The 19393-nt window shown below is 40.2% G+C and overlaps 1 protein-coding gene across 1 annotated transcript in view; it reads right to left on the reverse strand.

Moving 5' to 3' along the window:
- LOC126334429 (hydroxyacid-oxoacid transhydrogenase, mitochondrial) overlaps positions 1 to 19112 on the reverse strand; it is a 65183-nt gene extending 46071 nt beyond the window's left edge. The window contains exon 1 of the mRNA XM_049996838.1: positions 18705 to 19112. Coding sequence (XP_049852795.1) covers positions 18705 to 18757 — 53 coding nt within the window. The 5' untranslated portion in view covers positions 18758 to 19112. The remainder of the gene's footprint in view (positions 1 to 18704) is intronic.
- Between the last annotated feature and the right edge of the window lie 281 nt (positions 19113 to 19393).

Genomic DNA, 19393 nt, shown 5'->3' on the forward strand with positions numbered 1-19393 from the left:
TGAAAGTTTTTCACTCAATTTAGGTATTTCTTCAGTGTGTCCATGAAAGGTAGAATACACGAGCACCACACAAATTTGCTCAGAATTATTTATTCCTTATTAAAGTGTGCAGTCTATTAAAAAGATTGTACACCAATTTTAAGCTGAATTCCAGTCTTTAAACAGTACAGTGGTAAGTATTACAGAGCACCGGTAGACAGAAAATTAAATATCATATACAGTACTATCATCATATGAAAGTGCAAGTTGCTACTGTAGAATTACCTTAAATGGTGGTGGTGGGGGAGAGGGAGATTATGCATTAATATCAGAAGTGGTGTACATATTTTAAAGCTAGAGAAGATCTGATAGTAATTAGTACATACAAACATTTTGAATTGCCAGCCACTGAATTAACATAAGAAATTAACCATCCTGTATGTGTACCACTCACCTAGTGTTCATGGGTCCACTTTCTTTAACAAATTACTTGGAATCCTGGGAAGAGCCCCCACCTCCCAAACTAACTTACCAATATGTAGAGGCATGAATAGTAGTACAAGTGATGAAATTAGTAATAACTTGCTCAATATTTAAGCACTTTTAACAAATCACAAATGGTAAACACTGTTGTTAGGATATCAAAAATTTCACCATCAGTCTTAGGCTGAATGGAAAACTTTGTAAATGACTATTTCTTTGATACTGAGAAGAACTTTTAACAAAAACTTGCTGAAACACACACAGCACCCACACTGACACATGCAGCAAGCACAATTATGTTGCTTCCTGCTATATCCTCAGCCTTTCGCCTGAAGTAATAGATACCACTAACACAGGTTTGTCTGGCAGTTTTCTGTCACTCTAGCTCACTGGTGATGCCACCTTATGAAATTCAACACACTTGTCTGTTGTCAAGGGAACCACTTGCACCCACTCTGGAAACATGTGGCACTAGATTCACCACTACAGGCACCAGTTTTGTCACCGTTATTATTACAGTCAACAGTGCTGTAGTCATGGTCACTACTTCACATCCACCAGTCACTTGCCCCCGAGTTCATATCCTTTCACTGGGCATGTACTGACTTCCGGAAAGCGTTTGACTCAGTGCTCCACTGCATACTCCTAACTAAGGTACGAGCATATGGGATTGGTTCCCAAATGTGCGAGTGGCTCGAAGACTTCTTAAGTAATAGAACCAAGTACGTTGTCCTCGATGGTGAGTGTTCATCAGAGGTGAGGGTATCATCTGGAGTGCCCCAGGGAAGTGTGGTAAGTCCGCTGTTGTTTTCTACCTACATAAATGATCTTTTGGAGAGGGTGGGTAGCAATGTGCGGCTGTTTGCTGATGATGCTGTAGTGTATGGGAAGGTGTCGTCGTTGAGTGACTGTAGGAGGATACAAGATGACTTGGACAGGATTTGTGATTGGTGTAAAGAATGGCAGCTAACTCTAGATATAGATAAATGTAAATTAATGCAGATGAATAGGAAAAAGAATCGCGTAATGTTTGAATACTCCATTAGTAGTGTAGCACTTGACACAGTCGTGTCGATTAAATATTTGGGCGTAACGTTGCAGAGCGACATGAAGTGGGACAATCATGTAATGGCAGTTGTGTGGAAGGCAGATAGTGGTCTTCGGTTCATTGGTAGAATTTTGGGAGATGTGGTTCATCTGTAAAGGAGACCGCTTATAAAAAACTAATACGACCTATTCTTGAGTACTGCTCGAGCATTTGGGATCCCTATCAGGTTGGATTGAGGAAGGACATAGAAGCAATTCAGAGGCGGGCTGCTAGATTTGTTACTGGTAGGTTTGATCATCATGTAAGTGTTACGGAAATGCTTCAGGTACTTGGGTGGGAGTCTCTGGAGGAAAGGAGGCGTACTTTTCGTGAATCGACACTGAGGAAATTTAGAGAATCAGCATTTGAGGCTGACTGCAGTACAATTTTACTGCCGCCAATGTACATTTCGCAGAAAAACCACAAAGATAAGATAAGAGAGATTAGGGCTCATACAGAGGCATATAGACAGTCATTTTTCCCTCATTCTGTTTGGGAGTGGAACAAGGAGAGAGGATGCTAGTTGTGGTAAGAGGTACCCTCCACCATGCATCGTATGTTGGATTGCGGAGTATGTATGTAGATGTAGATGAATAGTGCCTGGCTGCTATACAGTTGGTTCAATTTGCTGAGCTGAAGAAGGATATCATCCTCACAGCATCCAAGCAGCTAGCTGTGGCAGCTGCCATATGAACTCTGACATCAGGCTTCCATGGCCACAATGGGCTGCCAGCCATCTAGAATGAACCTCAGTCTCTCTGACGGCCTCCACAGACTCTGGGCACCGGAACTTCATATCTGCCAGTGTTTATTGACTTTGGTCGAGAACAGCAGCCCTCCAAGTGGTCCATCTGGACTTAGAATTGTAGTATTTACACTCGGCAGTGATTACAGTCAGAACCAGACATATTTACTTCAAGAGTTTGTATCTTCATCACAAACTCTAAGAAACAATTATTCAGTATCAATCACTGATCATGAAGATCTATTCTCTGTATTCAGTTATTCTTTCCTCTTGGTGCATCAGTGGACTTCAGTGTGACACTTCTTTCATGCTTGCTAAAATAATGCGAGTCTGGTTTTATATTTACATGGAAATCTTATCTTGCATTATGAGTCCATACAAGGTCACTACTGTTCTGGCAATGAGACTAAAATGGTATGCAGATTCAACCAATTGTAACTGCACCAAGGTGTCAAATGAAACAGACTGAGTTTGACTATTTCCAATGTAGCAAGTGCATTTACAGACACTTTCCAACACTTAACGTAATTGGCAGAACTGATATAAACAACTTTCAGTGGAGGGCAACCACAGCTCAGACGCATTATGAATAACAATAACAATACTCAACACTCAATAACACTGTTATTGTTATTCATTGCTATATTCATAATTGGCAGTGCCATTACCAGTGACACTAATCTTGTTTTCTCATTCCAGCACAGTGACATAGCAATAGGAATTATTGATGCAGCTACCACTTTCCATGCAGCGGCTTCATAAAAATAGGACGATGCTGCCACCACCATCTCGAGCATACAGTGAGGGAATGGCCAGCGTTTTATCACTAGGCTGGAGCACCACTCTGTGGCCTCAACAATGTGCCTGTTTACTGAGCTATTCCACGCCTACAGGCTGTAAAACCCTGCAACTTAGCATCCCAGATTGTAACATGATATCTTATTGTATGTCCAATTAAAGGCCCAACTAAATGCTTATTATGTTTCACACAATAATTTTTATTATCATGTGCATGCTCAACACTTATAGGTGTTTTCCACAATACTACAGGACTTACTGCCAGTCCATCCTATTTGTCAAACCTTTTGTGCTCATATGCACCACACGCATCCCATGACATCTTCCATGGTGCTAGATTCACCAAGAGAAACACCTGCTTCACCCACACCTGTGTGAGTATTGCTATCAACAGCACTGCTATCATGAGTGTTACTTCACATCTGCTAATTACATGCCCACTGAGCGCCAAGCCGATATCTATCTGCCGAGCATGTACTTATGATGCAACCTGGCTGTTATGCAACCAGTTAAGTTCGCGTGAGCCAAATGGGGATTTACTCCTTGCAGTGTTCAAGCAGCCAGTAGTTCCAGCCACCATACCAACTTTGATATCATACCTTCACAGCCACAATGAGCCTCCCACAGGCCTCCATGGACTCGGGGCATCAGGACTTCATAACTGCAGTGGTTAACGACAGTTGTCCTCATAGTGGTCTGTCTGTACTTGTCGATTGTACTCAGCAGTGATTGTGGTAAACAGCAGACATATTTACTTTAAAATTTTGTATCTTTGTCACAAACCCTAAGAAACAATGATTCAGAATGCAGTATTGATCAAGAAGATCTAATCTTTGTGATCAATTATTCTTGCTGTGTTGGTGAAGTTTAGTATGAATTCTGTATATTAAAAAAAAGATTCCAAGAATTACCAAGTGGGAAAGCGCCGGTAGACAGGCACAATAAATAAAACACAAACAATCACACACAATATCTAGCTTTCACAACTGACTGTTGCTTCTTCAGGAAAGAGGGAAGGAGAGGGAAAGACGAAAGGATGTGGGTTTTAAGGGAGAGGGTAAGGAGTCATTCCAATCCCGGGAGCGGAAGGACCTACCATAGGGGGGGGGGGGAGAGGATATTTATATACTCGCGCACGCGCACACACATATCTATCTATCTATCTATCTATCTATCTATACATACATACATACATACATATATACACAGACACAAGCAGACATATTTAAAGGCAAAGAGTTTGGGCAGAGATGTCAGTCAAGGCGGAAGTGTGGAGGCAAAGATGATGTTGAATGGCAGGTAAGATACGAGTGGCGGCAACTTGAAATTAACGGAGATTGAGGCCTGGTGGATAACGAGAAGAGAGGATATATTGAAGTGCAATTTCCCACCTCCGGAGTTTGGATAGGTTGGTGTTGGTGGGAAGTATCCAGATAACCCGGACGGTGTAACACTGTGCCAAGCTGTGCTGGCCGTGCACCAAGCCATGTTTAGTCACAGGGTGATCCTCATTACCAACAAACACTGTCTGCCTGTGTCCATTCATGCGAATGGACAGTTTGTTGCTGGTCATTCCCACATAGAAAGCGTCACAGTGTAGGCAGGTCAGTTGGTAAATCACATGGGTGCTTTCACACGTGGCTCTGCCTTTGATCGTGTACACCTTCTGGGTTACAGGACTGGAGTAGGTGGTGGTGGGAGGCTGCATAGGACAGGTTTTACACCGGGGGCAGTTACAAGGGTAGGAGCCAGAGGGTAGGGAAGGTAGTTTGGGGATTTCATAGGGATGAACCAAGAGGTTACGAAGGTTAGGTGGATGGCGAAAAGACACTCTTGGTGGAGTGGGGAGGATTTCATGAAGGATGGATCTCATTTCGGGGCAGGATTTTAGGAAGTCATATCACTGCTGGAGAGCCACATTCAGAGTCTGATCTAGTCCCAGGAAGTAGTATCCTGTCACAAGTGGGGCACTTTTGGGGTTCTTCTGTGAGAGGTTCTGGGTTTGAGGGGATGAGGAAGTGGCGCTGGTTATTTGCTTCTATACCAGGTCGGGAGGGTAGTTGCGGGATGTGAAAGCTGTTTTCAGGTTGTTCGTGTAATGGTTCAGGGATTCAGGACTGGAGCAGATTCTTTTGCCACGAAGGCCTAGGCTGTAGGGAAGGGACCATTTGATATGGAATGGGTGGCAGCTGTCATAATGGAGGTACTGTTGCTTGTTTGTGGGTTTGATGTGGACGGATGTGTGAAACTGGCCACTGGACAGATGGAGGTCAACGTCAAGATCTGTCCAATGGCCAGCGCGCGCGCGGGTGTGTGTGTGTGTGTGTGTGTGTGTGTGTGTGTGTGTGTGTGTGTGTGTGTGTGTGTGTGTGTGTGTGTGTGTCCGCGCGCATGCGTGTACACCTGTCCTTTTTTCCCCCCTAAGGTAAGTCTTTCCGCTCCCGGGATTGGAATGACTCCTTACCCTTTTCCTCAAAACCCACATCCTTTTGTCTTTCCCTCTCCTTCCCTCTTTCCTGAAGAACCAACCGTCGGTTGCGAAAGCTAGATATTGTGTGTGATTGTTTGTGTGTTTTATTTATTGTGCCTGTCTACCGGCACTTTCCCGCTTGGTAAGTCTTGGAATCTTTTACTTAATATATTTTTCCCATGTGGAAGTTTCTTTTTATTTTATTTAGTATGAATTCTTTCATACTTGTTAAAATAAAGTCTGGGGCTTTATGTCCACCTGGGAATCTTTTTTTGCAATGTGAGGCTGTCTCTTGCTAAATTTCCCACAAGAATTTTAAGTTGGGAAGATAATACAGAAATATAAAAAAAAGAAAGAAAGAAAGAAAAAGACATCAGCAAGAGTGTATGAAGTTCCAGGTTCTCGTCTGAAGTTGTGCATATACAGCATATAATCCCATTTATAAACATAATGAATTCATAATTTCTGTACATGTATTTTTTCTAAGTACATAAAGCACGAACAAGCTATGCCCTTATTAAAGGAAGGTAATACGGAGAGTACTGAAAACAACAGGCCACTTTTACCACTGCCTGCATTATCAGAATACCTGAATTGTTATGATAATTAGACTAATAAGTTACATGGATAAATTCAACCTTTTTAAAGAAGCACAGTTTTTCCCCAGTGGAAGAAGTACAACATGTGACATTAGCAAGTTCACAGGAGTACCACCCAAAGTTCTTGACAAGGATGATTGTGTTACAAGTATGTTCTTAGACTTGTCCATGACTTTTGGCATAGTTGACTGTCAATTTTTTTTCTAAATAAGCTGGAAACACCTGGTCTGAAAGGAAAATCAAACAAGTGGTTCCATTCTTACCTGGAAAAGAGGATGAAATAATCCAAATATCTGCTGATTATAATTTTTTTAATACAAAAATTGTTACACAAGAAACACACACACACACAGGTGTTCATCAGCGTAACTTCAGGTCCACTTCTGTTCTCAAAATTTTAGCAATGGCTATCCAAACAGTAGAAGACATGGATTTGCTGATTAAAGCAACATCACAGTCACTGATAAAACAGTGTACCTCTTATTAGATAAAGCAAATGGAATCCTCAAGAATGTTTACAATTGGGCAGTATGTAATAAGTTAACATTGAACAAAGAGAACCAATAGCATGCACTTCAGCACAAAGAGGGAAAACAAGTGTCAAATTAAGCATAGGTTATAAACTTATACATTGGTTTAACAAAGCTTTTAAGGATGAATATTAACTGTTAGTTAATATGGAATGGACAACCAAAGGTGCTAGCAAAAAGAACATCATTGGCATGTTACGCTCTTAATATCCTATAAAATGTTTGTAACAGTCAATGTCTTGTGATGACATACTATTCTTAGCTATGGAATAAACACAAACACAGTTTTTAAACTGCTGAAAAAGCTGGAAGGTTAATAACAAGAAATACGAAGGTAATACCAAAAGTAAGGTCTCCTATTTTTTTTAAAAAGTACGTAGAGCTATTTATTTCTACAATGGTTTACATCAGTTTACAGCTTGAACTTTTAGCTATTTTTCGACATAATCACCATTTCTGTCAATGCCTTTCTGTAGACAATGTGGCAGTTTTTGTATGTCCATGTCATACCAGCTCGCTGCCATGCTGTTTAGGAAGTTATGAATCAATTCTTTCACCTTGTCATCCGAACTGAATTGCTAGGACCACAATTAAGGCTGACAGGTACTGTGAGACCTGAAAAAACTAACAGGCAATTCAGAACTGGAGAACAGGAATGTTTAGCAAAAGGTGCCAACATTCTCCATGACAACACTCGTCCTCACACCACTCAGCAAACCACTGCTCTCCTGCAACAGTTTCAGTGGAACATAATCACCCACCCACCCTATAGTCCTGACTTGGTGCCCAGTGACTATCACCTGTTCCATAGGTTAAAAGAACAGAAAGCGATTCAGCTCCAACGATGGGGTGAAAGAAGAGGTTCATAACTTTCTGAACAGCATGGCTGCGACCTGGTATGACATTGGTATACAAAAACTGCAACAACGTCTACAAAAATGCATCGACAGAAATGGTAATTATGTCAAAAAAAAAAGCTAAATGTTTAAGCTGTTAACTGATTTAAGCCATTGTAGAAATAAACAGGTCTATGTACTTATAAAAAAATAGATCTAACTTTTGGGATTACTCTCGTACCAATCAAGCTCACTGTAAACAACTGCTTAAAGAACTGGGTATCATTACTCCATGAACTACATGCACCTACCAGTCTGCTGTGCATGTCAGGGAAAACATTAGTAAGTATTTCACTAATGGGACCACAGACAATAATGGAAAGAGAGACCATATTGGCTTATATTTGCCAGGGAAAAACAAACAAAAAACCTCCAACTGCACTTTCTATCAGAGAATAAAACAGCTTAAAAAATTGTCCAAGGATACCAGTTGAAGACAAAGTGTGTAAATGAGTACGCAATCATGTTGCAGCACTTTATTTGTATAGTTCTGTCTTACACACACCAGGCTCCATGGGGCCTGTGGGGGTCCGAGCCCCCTCAAACATTCGTTAAATTATTAGTTATATTATACTTTGTAAAATCACAAAATTACATTGGAATTCTTTATTTTCTTGTTTGACAATAGTTACCTTTTAAAATACAATCAGTAATGAGCAAAACCAAATAATTATTACAGTAGTAAGCAGGTTAGCTGAAAACGAATGGTGGGAATCATGACAGTGTTACAGTGCTCCGGACACATGTAGAATTGATCCCGGTGTGCGAACCTTTGGGTAAAGTCTGGTGCCAGCAGGCCAGCGCTGCAGCCACAGCGACATCAAAAGGTCAGGAGCAGAAGCACCTGAAACCCTCCGCCACACGTCACCTTGATGCTTCAGGACATTACAATGCCACAGCTATATAAAGCCCACCCTGGTGTTGCAATCATTCGGTGTGTATAGTTTCCTTCAGTGCATGCTGCAGACGTGTTTAGTGTTCCGACTTTATAGTGTCTAGTGGATTATTTTGTATGACTATATTTTATTCATTTACTTTAGTCTCTTAGTGTCTTGTGAATTAAGTTTGCAATGGATAAATTTGTTGCCAAAAAAGGCACGCTTGGAAATTGATGATGCTGCTGCAAGTCAGAAGTTGTGGTTGATCAAATATACATGACTAGAATATGAAGCATCTACCAAAAACGTTTTTTGCATAACCAATTTTCTTTAAAAGAGAGAGAGAGAGAGAGAGAGAGAGAGAGAGAGAGAGAGAGAGAGAGAGAGAGAGAGGAGGAGGAGGAGATGCATTTACAACGTGAAAAAGGCTTTTGGAAAAATTCTGTCTCCATGAAAATACGTTTACACATAAAGAAGGCATTCTGAAACTAAATTCTATCACTAACTGAAGTGTGGCCTCCCAATTGACTGAACAGTTAGATAGTGATATGAAGGAAGACCATTTAGCTCTTTAGACAATTTTTACTACCGTGCAATTTCTTTGCCAACAAGGACTAGCAATTAGAGGGCACAAAGCTGTAAACTTAAATTTTTTTTCAATTGTTGGAACACCAGAAGAACGACATCCCACAATATTCAAAACAATATCATTGATCTACTAGGAAAGTCTGTGTTGAGAAAGGTATTGGCTTCAATCAAGAAGACTGAACATTTTTCTATTATGGTTGACGAAACAACTGATCTTAGATTCACGAATAAGTGTCCTCCTGTATTTGTAGTGTTGATGATTAAGTAATCATCAATCAAGATTTTATTACCTTATACGAAACCCCACAATACTGAATCACAAACTCTGTTTAGCATTTTAAAAGATGTTTTTGCTCATCTTGATTTGTCAATGGATAACTTTAGAGGACAGTGCTATGCTTCAAATATGAGAGGTAAGTTCAAAGGACTAAAAAAAAGTTAGTTTTGGATATTCAACAAAAAGCTCGTTATGTGCACTGCACTGCTCACGGTTCAGACTTTGCAGTTGTAGACAGTCTCCGCCATCTTACATCTGTTGTTGTGGTCTTCAGTCCTGAGACTGGTTTGATGCAGCTCTCCATGCTACTCTATCCTGTGCAAGCTTCTTCATCTCCCAGTACCTACTGCAACCTACATCCTTCTAAATCTGCTTAGCGTATTCATATCCTTGTCTCCCTCTACGATTAATACCCTCCACGCTGCCCTCTAATACTAAATTGGTGAGCCCTTGATGCCTCAGAACATGTCCTACCAACCGATCCCTTCTTCTGGTCAAGTTGTGCCACAAACTTCGCTTCTCTCCAATCCTATTCAGTACTTCCTCATTAGTTATGTGATCTACCCATCTAATCTTCAGCATTCTTCTGTAGCACCACATTTCGAAAGCTTCTATTCTCTTCTTTTCCAAACTAGTTATCGTCCATGTTTCACTTCCATACATGGCTACACTCCATACAAATACTTTCAGAAATGACTTCCTGACACTTAAATCTATACTCGATGTTAACAAATTTCTCTTCTTCAGAAACGCCAGTCTACATTTTATATCCTCTCTACTTCAACCATCATCAGTTATTTTGCTCCCCAAATAGCAAAACTCCTTCACTACTTTAATCGTCTCATTTCCTAATCTAATTCCCTCAGCATCACCTGACTTTATTCGACTACATTCCATTATCCTCGTTTTGCTTTTGTTGATGTTCATCTTATATCCTCCTTTCAAGACACTATCCATTCCGTTCAACTGCTCTTCCAAGTCCTTTGCTGTCTCTGTCAGAATTACGATGTCATCGGCGAACCTCAACATTTTTATTTCTTCTCCATGGATTTTAATACGTACTCCGAATTTTTCTTTTGTTTCCTTCACTGCTTGCTCAATATACAGATTGAATAACATCGGGGGGAGAATGCAACCCTGTCTCACTCCCTTCCCAACCACTGCTTCCCTTTCATGTCCCTCACCTCTTACAACTGCCATCTGGTTTCTGTACAAATTGTAAATAGCCTTTCACTCCCTGTATTTTACCCCTGCTACCTTCAGAATTTGAAAGAGAGTATTCCAATCAACATTGTCAAAAGCTTTCTCTAAGTCTACAAATGCTAGAAACATAGGTTTGCCTTTCCTTAATCTAGCTTCTAAGATAAGTCGTAGGGTCAGTATTGCCTCTCGTGTTCCAATATTCCTACTGAATCCAAACTGATCTTCCCCGAAGTCAGCTTCTACTAGTTTTTCCATTCGCCTGTAAAGAATTTGCGTTAGTATTTTGCAGCTGTGACTTATTAAACTGATAGTTCGGTAATTTTCAAATCTGTCAACACCTGCTTTCTTTGGGATTGGTATTATTATATTATTCTTGAAGTCTGAGGGTATTTCGCCTGTCTCATACATGTTGCTCACCAGATGGTAGAGTTTTGTCATGACTGGCTCTCCCAAGGCCGTCAGTAGTTCCAATGGAATGTTGTCTACTCCGGGGGCCTTGTTTCGACTCAGGTCTTTCAGTGCTCTGTCAAACTCTTCACGCAGTATCGTATCTCCCATCTCATCCTCATCCACATCCTCCTCCATTTCCATAATATTGTCCTCAAGTACATCGCCCTTGTATAGACCCTCTATATTCTCCTTCCACCTTTCTGCTTTCCCTTCTTTGCTTACAACTGGGTTTCCATCTGAGCTCTTGATATTCATACAAGTGGTTCTCTTATCTCCAAAGGTCTCTTTAATTTTCCTATAGACAGTATCTATCTTACCCCTAGTGAGATAAGCCTCTACATCCTTACATTTGTCCTCTAGCCATCCCTGCGTACCCATTTTGCACTTCTTGTCGATCTCACTTTTTAGACGTCTGTATTCCTTTTTGCCTGCTTCATTTACTGCATTTTTATATTTTCTCCTTTCATCAATTAAATTCAATATTTCTTCTGTTACACAAGGATTTCTACTAGCCCTTGTCTTTTTACCTACTTGATCCTCTGCTGCCTTCACTACTTCATCCCTCAAAGCTACCCATTCTTCTTCTACCTTATTTCTTTCCCCCATTCCTGTCAATTGCTCTCTTATGCTCTCCCTGAAACTCTGTACAACCTCTGGTTCTTTTAGTTTATCCAGGTCCCATCTCCTTAAATTCCCCCCTTTTTGCAGTTTCTTTAGTTTTAATCTACAGATCTTAACCAATAGATTGTGGTCAGAGTCCACATCTGCCCCTGGAAATGTCTTACAATTTAAAACCTGGTTCCTAAATCTCTGTCTTACCATTATATAATCTATCTGAAACTAGTCAGTATCTCCAGGCTTCTTCCATGTATACAGCCTTCTTTTATGATTCTTGAACCAAGTGTTACCTATGATTAAGTTGTGCTCTGTGCAAAATTCTACCAGGTGGCTTCCTCTTTCATTTCTTTGCCCCAGTCCATATTCACCTACTATGTTTCCTTCTCTCTCTTTTCCTACTACTGAATTCCAGTCACCCATGACTATTAAATTTTTGTCACCCTTCACTATTTGAATAATTTCTTTTATTTGATCATACATTTCTTCAATTTCTTCGTCATCTGCAGAGCTAGTTAGCATATAAACTTGTACCACTGTAGTAGGTGTGGGCTTCGTATCTATCTTGGCCACAATAATGCGTTCACTATGCTGTTTGTAGTAGCTTACCCGCATTCCTATTTTCCTATTCATTATTAAACTTACTCCTGCATTACCCCTATTTGATTTTGTGTTTATAACCCTGTAGTCACCTGACCAGAAGTCTTGTTCCTCCTGCCACTGAACTTCACTAATTCCCACTATATCTAACTTTAACATATCCATTTCCCTTTTTAAATTTTCTAACCTACCTGCCCGATTAAGGGATCTGACATTCCACGCTCCGATCCGTAGAACGCCAGTTTTCTTTCTCCTGATAACGACATCCTCTTGAGTAGTCCCAGCCCGGAGATCCGAATGGGGGACTATTTTACCTCCGGAATATTTTACCCAAGAGGACGCAATCATCATTTAATTATACAGTAAAGCTGCATGCCCTCGGGTAAGATTACGGCCATAGTTCCCCCTTGCTTTCAGCCGTTCGCAGTACCAGCACAGCAAGGCCGTTTTGGTTATTGTTACAACTCCAGATCAGTCAATCATGCAGACTGTTGCCCCTGCAATTACCGAAAAGGCTGCTGCCCCTCTTCAGGAACCACACGTTTGTCTGGCCTCTCAACAGATACCCCTCCGTTGTGGTTGCACCTATGGTACGGCTATCTGTATCGCTGAGGCACGCAAGCCTCCCCACCAACGGCAAGGTCCATGGGGGGAGGATCTTAATCTTACATCTATGAGGGATATTATTGTTTTAGCCAAGGACTTAATAAGTAACATAAGGGAATCCAAAAAAAGGATGGGACTTTTCAGAAGCATACACTGTGAGAGTACACTTTAGCTGACTATGGACTATGCGAGCTCCTAGTATCTTAAGAATATTGAAAAACTCTGAAGAACTTCAGAGTTTTTTTGAAACATTTTCTACAGAGGACAAAACCGAGGCAGATTACAAATGTGCAGGCTACCTTGAGTCAATGTTACAATTCAAGATTTATTTCTTTTTACATCTTTATTGCCATGCAATGAACCCAGCAGAGGATGTCAATGAAAAAACTCAGTGCCGTCATCAAGTGTTGCTGACCTGGAAACACTTAGGGCTTGCTTTGTATATTGCATGGAAGGCATGACAGTTTTAACACTTTTGGGAATTGTATTTAAATGAAAAACCCTCACAAGGTTATGATCCTTCACTTCCTCGGAATCTAAGCACAACAAAGAAGTATAAAAACAACAAAGACAGCTCATCATACACTTTCAAAACCCTGAAGGAATACTACAAAGCTATTTACATTGAAGTTTGTGAAACAGGGCAATCTTGCATTACTGAGCAGTTTGCTTCAACTGGACTCACACAGGTCATTGCAGTTGAACAATAGTGCTTGTTTTTAGTAAACAGAGGTGAAACGAATTCGGAAAAATCAACTGAGTTTTTCAAAAATAACCTAGACATTGAGAGACTGCTCTTACACTTGAATATGTTAGCTGATATCACTAATAAAAAACAACTGGTCTCAAAAAAAACAGGTGTAATGTAAGAAAGTACATTTCACAAGAGCCTGCAGTTGGAGAAATGTTTTGGAAGTAATGAAGTGCATTAAGCTTTTCCAAGTAGTTCCAATCATGACAGCAACAGCAGAACAGTCATTTAGCACCCTTAGACATTTGAAGTCATATCTCTGATCACCAATGGGACAGAAGTGATTGAACAACTTGGCTGTTCTTCATGACTACCAAGATGTTTTGGATGAATTGGATATCTGACCAGTCATCAATGACTTCATATTCAGTAATCCAGTCAGACTATCGACATTTGCACCTTTCTAAAGACACTCTAGCCCTAATAATGCCATTTACAGCAATATTAAAAATCTTTATAAAATAGAGAATTAAATTACAAACACAATGTTAAATTTTCAGTTTTAAAACAATAGCACTAGTTTAGTACCGTATTACTATAGTACTGTATTAGTTTTCAAACCCTTAAATATTTTTAGGGCACAAGGCACAATTAATACCCGTTATTTATATACTTTTGACTGAAAGTATTAGGCATACTGTATTAACTGTACTAAAGCATTAACTCTGAGATTTTGTTTATTTAATGAACCCTGAACATTATTCAAAGTAAGCTTAAATTACCTATTTCACTTATTTATCAAAGTGCTATTACTGTGCGACAGCAATATTTTATTCTTTATTCTTTTAATGATAGTTTAGGATTTATTCAAATATAATTTCAGTCTTTTCAAAGCTGTATATTCACTGCTCTGTAATAGTCTGTAAGCATGATTATTACCGTAAATTAAATTAGCTTTTTATGAAAATACCATGCGTGTTTATGTTTTGTTTCTTTTTTCAAAGCCAAAAAATGTGTCATGCTTGTCAAGTTTCCCGGAGTGTTGAGTTATCAAGAGTCCAGTTTTCGGGGTTCGTTTGTTGATCATATGAGTCCAAAATGCTTAAAAAACTTTAAAACTATTTTTCATCTAAAACTTAGAAATTTTCCTGAGGCATGACCGCCAGATGAGAAAGATTATTACACTACATACCATTTGTTTAAAAAGCAGTTAAAACATTATTCATAAACAGTGCACACTACACAATTTAATATTTCTTAGCAGAAGCACCTCCCCCCATGAACCATGGGCCTTTCCGTTGGTGGGGAGGCTTGCGTGCATCAAGACACACATAGCCATACCGTAGGTGCAACCACAACGGAGGGGTATCTGTTGAGAGGCCAGACAAACTTGTGGTTCCTGAAGAGGGGCAGCAGCCTTTTAGTGGTTGCAGGGGCAACAGTCTGGATGATTGACTGATCTGGCCTTGCAACAATAACCAAAACGGCCTTGCTGTGCTGGTACTGCGAACAGCTGAAAGCAAGGAGAAACTACAGCCGTAATTTTTCCCGAGGGCATGCAGCTTTACTGTATGGTTAAATGAAGATGATGTCCTCTTGGATAAAATATTCCGGAGGTAAAAAATAATATCCCATTCGGACCTCCGGGCGGGGACTACTCAGGAGGACGTCGTCATCAGGAGAAAGAAAACCGGCATTCTACAGATCAGAGTGTTGAATGTCAGATCCCTTAATCGGGCAGGTAGGTTAGAAAATTTAAAAAGGGAAAAGGATAGGTTAAAGTTAGATATAGTGGGAATTAGTGAAATTTGGTGGCAGGAGGAACGAGACGTTTGGTCATTTCTACAGGCAAGCCAAAGGGAGGACAGAGACTTGCATGGGGTATAGTAGCACGTTTATGGGCCTAGAGGCACTTTGCCAAACAGAATGAAGTTAGTGCAAGGAGCACAGCAGTCACCAGTGGGTGCCCTTAGAGAGTGTACTAATCACAGGAAGTCTATCATTGGTGACTGTCTCGCCCCTCTCCCCCTCCCACCATACTATTAGCTACCACCTAAACTTATCTATCTTTCCCCTCCTGTGAAGTTGTAGGTCATGTCTTGTGTATCCCCATCTCCCAACAGCAGCAACATGTGAGATTCGTCTGAAGTTAGCAGTAATGCTGTCAATTCACCTGAAGGCTTTCTTCAGCCAGTGTTGATCATGCTGCTGATGTACATCAACAATGCTCAAAATTGCATCCATTGTTGCTGCCCCTTGCTTATACATGTCACTATTGATACTATAGTCTGTTCTTGGCCACACTGTTGCATCACCCCTCCCCTTATCATCAACACCTGTCCCTCTTAATTCAAATCCTTAATCAGTTCCTCAATGTCTTCCACTACCTAAACAAGGCTAGTACTAGCTTTTGTAATCTTGGTGATCTGGTACTTCTACATACAGCTGTCTGCCTACAACACTCACACAGCCACTACCTGGTAGCAAGGCCTTTATTTCTCTACTAGAATCAGATACACCTCTTAAATTCTTATTAATGGTGGGCTGCACCATACATTTTTCATAGCCAAGTGAAGCTCCTTTCCTTCAACAGTAACAGTCTATACTTGTTCCTGGGCTGAGTGATATGTTTTAAATGAGTGATATGTTTTAAATGTAAAGTACATATCCATGTTCAGGGAAGTTCTAGGTGGACAGATCCTTTAATGAGATACAGTATGTGGACACACACACACACACACACACACACACACACACACACACACACACACACACACACACACTACTATACAATTCAGTGCGTGATCTCATTTAAGAGTAAAGTATGTATACATTCATATGATAGTCTAATTGGGAATCCCTTCTGTTCCACTGTAGTTGCTACACTGAAACAGTATTCACAATCTACACACACCAATGCAAACTACTAATTACACTGACATAGGCATTTCTTGATATCAGTGGTTCATTAAATTACGTTCATAACACAATTAGTATTAATGACATCCACCATGTGTGGATGGAGTCATATCTTAAAAGAAACAGAAAACAGGGGGACACATTAGTAAATAATGCCTTAGGATTAAAACTAAATTCAGAGTGGGGAAATGTAGATATGATGCCACGTAAGATTTGGTGCTTGAGCAACTCCTGTTTCTGAAGTATGTAAATAATTTGCCAAAGACAATGGAGAGCTCTTCAGAAAGTTATGTTTGCTGATGATACAAGGTGTGGCCTGCTAATAAAGACCTGAACACATTCGTAACAGATTCAGCCAGCACAACAGTGGAACATGCTTACAACTGGTTCTTAGAAAACAATGTAGTACCTAATCATAGAAAATTCATATTGTAAAATTACAAGAAGAGAGTAGTTGGCTAGTATTTACCTTCAAGGAGGTGAAATTCCAAGTACAGTTGACAGACACAAAGACAGGAAAAACTTTTTAGCTTCTGGTGCAAATAGTTCTGTTATAAGAGAGGAGAAAGGGGGTGATTAAGGAAAATTTGGAAGGAAAGACTCATCACTCAAGACACTAGAATGTGCAACACCTACTGTGAGGGCAAAAATCAAGTAGGTCCCTCCCAGCCTTCTCTCTTTAATGCTTTTCTCCTCTGTGAGGAAGGAACTAATAGTTGAGAAGGGTAGGGTAACTATTTTTATAATTTTATTTGTGTATATTAGCAGTACTCAATTTCCTGAATATAAACACTGGCCAGCCATTCTGTTTGCTTGTAATTTTTGCCACTTCCACATGTAAGTAACAGCCTACTATGGACTTCCAAACAAAATCTACCTGCAGGCTCCAGCAATAGAGATCAAGGGAGGAATCTTGCAAAAATCATACAACGTCCACAACTGAAAGTCTTGGAACTTCAGAACCATTATAAGAGTAGTGTAAAATAAATTCCTTATGGGCCCTGTCTAGAACTTGGGAGTTAGTTTTCATCTACTGATTTATAAATCTTTGACAAATGCCCAAGAGGTGACAGACAGGACCTCAAGTACCCAGAATCTAAATATTACACATGTATCTGAATATTTAGACTCTGGCATGTAAATTCTGGTAACACTAATACTAATATCAAACACGTTTTTCATGTTTCCAGTATATAAACCCCTGATAGTGCTTGCCTTTAAGTTATATAACCTGTTAGCATAAATAATTGATATCAGCAGCAGCTGTATATACAAAAAACAGTGACTGTTTTAAAAGCATCTGCCTTGTTTCCTATTGTTATTCCAAGACAGTCACCATGATTAGCACAGTAGTAGTCATACTTTGCTGGTTTATGCCAGTTAACATTCAAACACAACATGAAAACGTAAATGAACAGAAAACTGTTGAAACTAGTTGTTGCTTTCTTCAGCAATAACCCTTTGTGTTTTTTAGTTTATTGTGTGCAAATATGTGGCTTGGGAATACAAATACAAAAGGAGACTTGTAGCAGTGTGCAACTGCAAAGTTCATAACTTAGAGGTGTCTCTAACCTGATGATTCCCTGCTTTTAAAACACAATACAGTGTCTATAGCGCTTCCTCTACTGGTGGAAACTTCCACTAGTAACTTTAGTACCAATCTTTCTTGCAAACACCGCACACTTAAGAAACGTACCAATACTTTATTCTGTCCTTAGTTATTTTCTGGCGAAAGTTACAAGTAACTGTACGACAGCTTGCACTGGAGAAGTTAGCAACAGAATTGCACAGCTAACTACATTACTTCCAGTGGCAGTAACTATATTTTTCTGGCACAATATATCGCGAATTTTATGTTAACCGATTTTCCGTCATAAACACAGTCTACAGCTTTCATGTGTGGACCTAACTGTGATGCTCGGTAACATGAGCGTAGACCTATAGCACTTCATTCCGCTTACAAAAATTGTGAGGTCCTGAAAGAGCAACTTTTATTTACGAAAAAAGGAAAAAAAAACTCTTTCATACGTGTTTACTACCAGTGGTCTACATCTAACCAAACGGCAAAAAAGTTACGACATGAAATAACACAATCTCCTTATATATATATATTACAAAAAACATTACCCCACTATTCGTAAAAATGTTGCAATCACAGCGAAACCGGTTGTTCTAGAGAGTTGAGTGTTGCTTTACTCGCAATCTGGCAGTCACAGATTGTTTCCTTTAGCTGTTTATTTTTCGTAACCTGAGAGCTTTAGTGGGAACATAAAATACAAATAATACTCACGAAGCACTCGAGATGACACGCATTAAGTCCAACACCTGTCTTCTAGGCGCCATAGTTTCGTAACTTTGGTGGTAGCGTCCAACAAGCGTCCACTATGCCACGCGCTCACTCAAGCACTGCCAAGTGCCAAGGTTGTTTTGAAGGCTCGACGACATGTTGACGATAGTGCTGCGGGCGTGGCAGGCTGTCCAACCTGCTCAGTTCAGTGGCCCCCCTACCACCGATTAGTCTTGTAACCAACCGTGCTTAACATACAGCTGAGGAAACATATGCTAACACGTTTGATGTTCAGTGATGAAGTTAACGACATAAACTTTACTCACTAACGTCAGAACAGCGTAAGTTAACATGCAGTTTTCGCAGCGCAGAAGTTGCGAGCTTTTCACCGTGGGATCAACAAGCCATCACTCAGGGTCACATCACTTGTGTTGCCATGTCAAGGCTAATAATAGCAAGAATGTGTAATGAGGTTAAAGCTCTCAGCTATGGATGATGGTACAATGTTTGGCTGCACTGCGACGGCGACGTATTTCCCACACACACTACGTTATTACGAGGCAAGTTGACGAAAAATCAGTAAATGTCGCTAACAGGCCTGTCCACGGAAATTAAGATAAGGCTCTCGTTAAAAACAAACGCTCTTTTACCTGTCAGCTCTAAAACTTGTTATAAAGAGTGAGTAACTTAAG

The sequence above is a fragment of the Schistocerca gregaria genome, chromosome 1 (assembly GCF_023897955.1).
Source record: "Schistocerca gregaria isolate iqSchGreg1 chromosome 1, iqSchGreg1.2, whole genome shotgun sequence".
NCBI classification, from domain to species: Eukaryota; Metazoa; Arthropoda; class Insecta; order Orthoptera; family Acrididae; genus Schistocerca; species Schistocerca gregaria.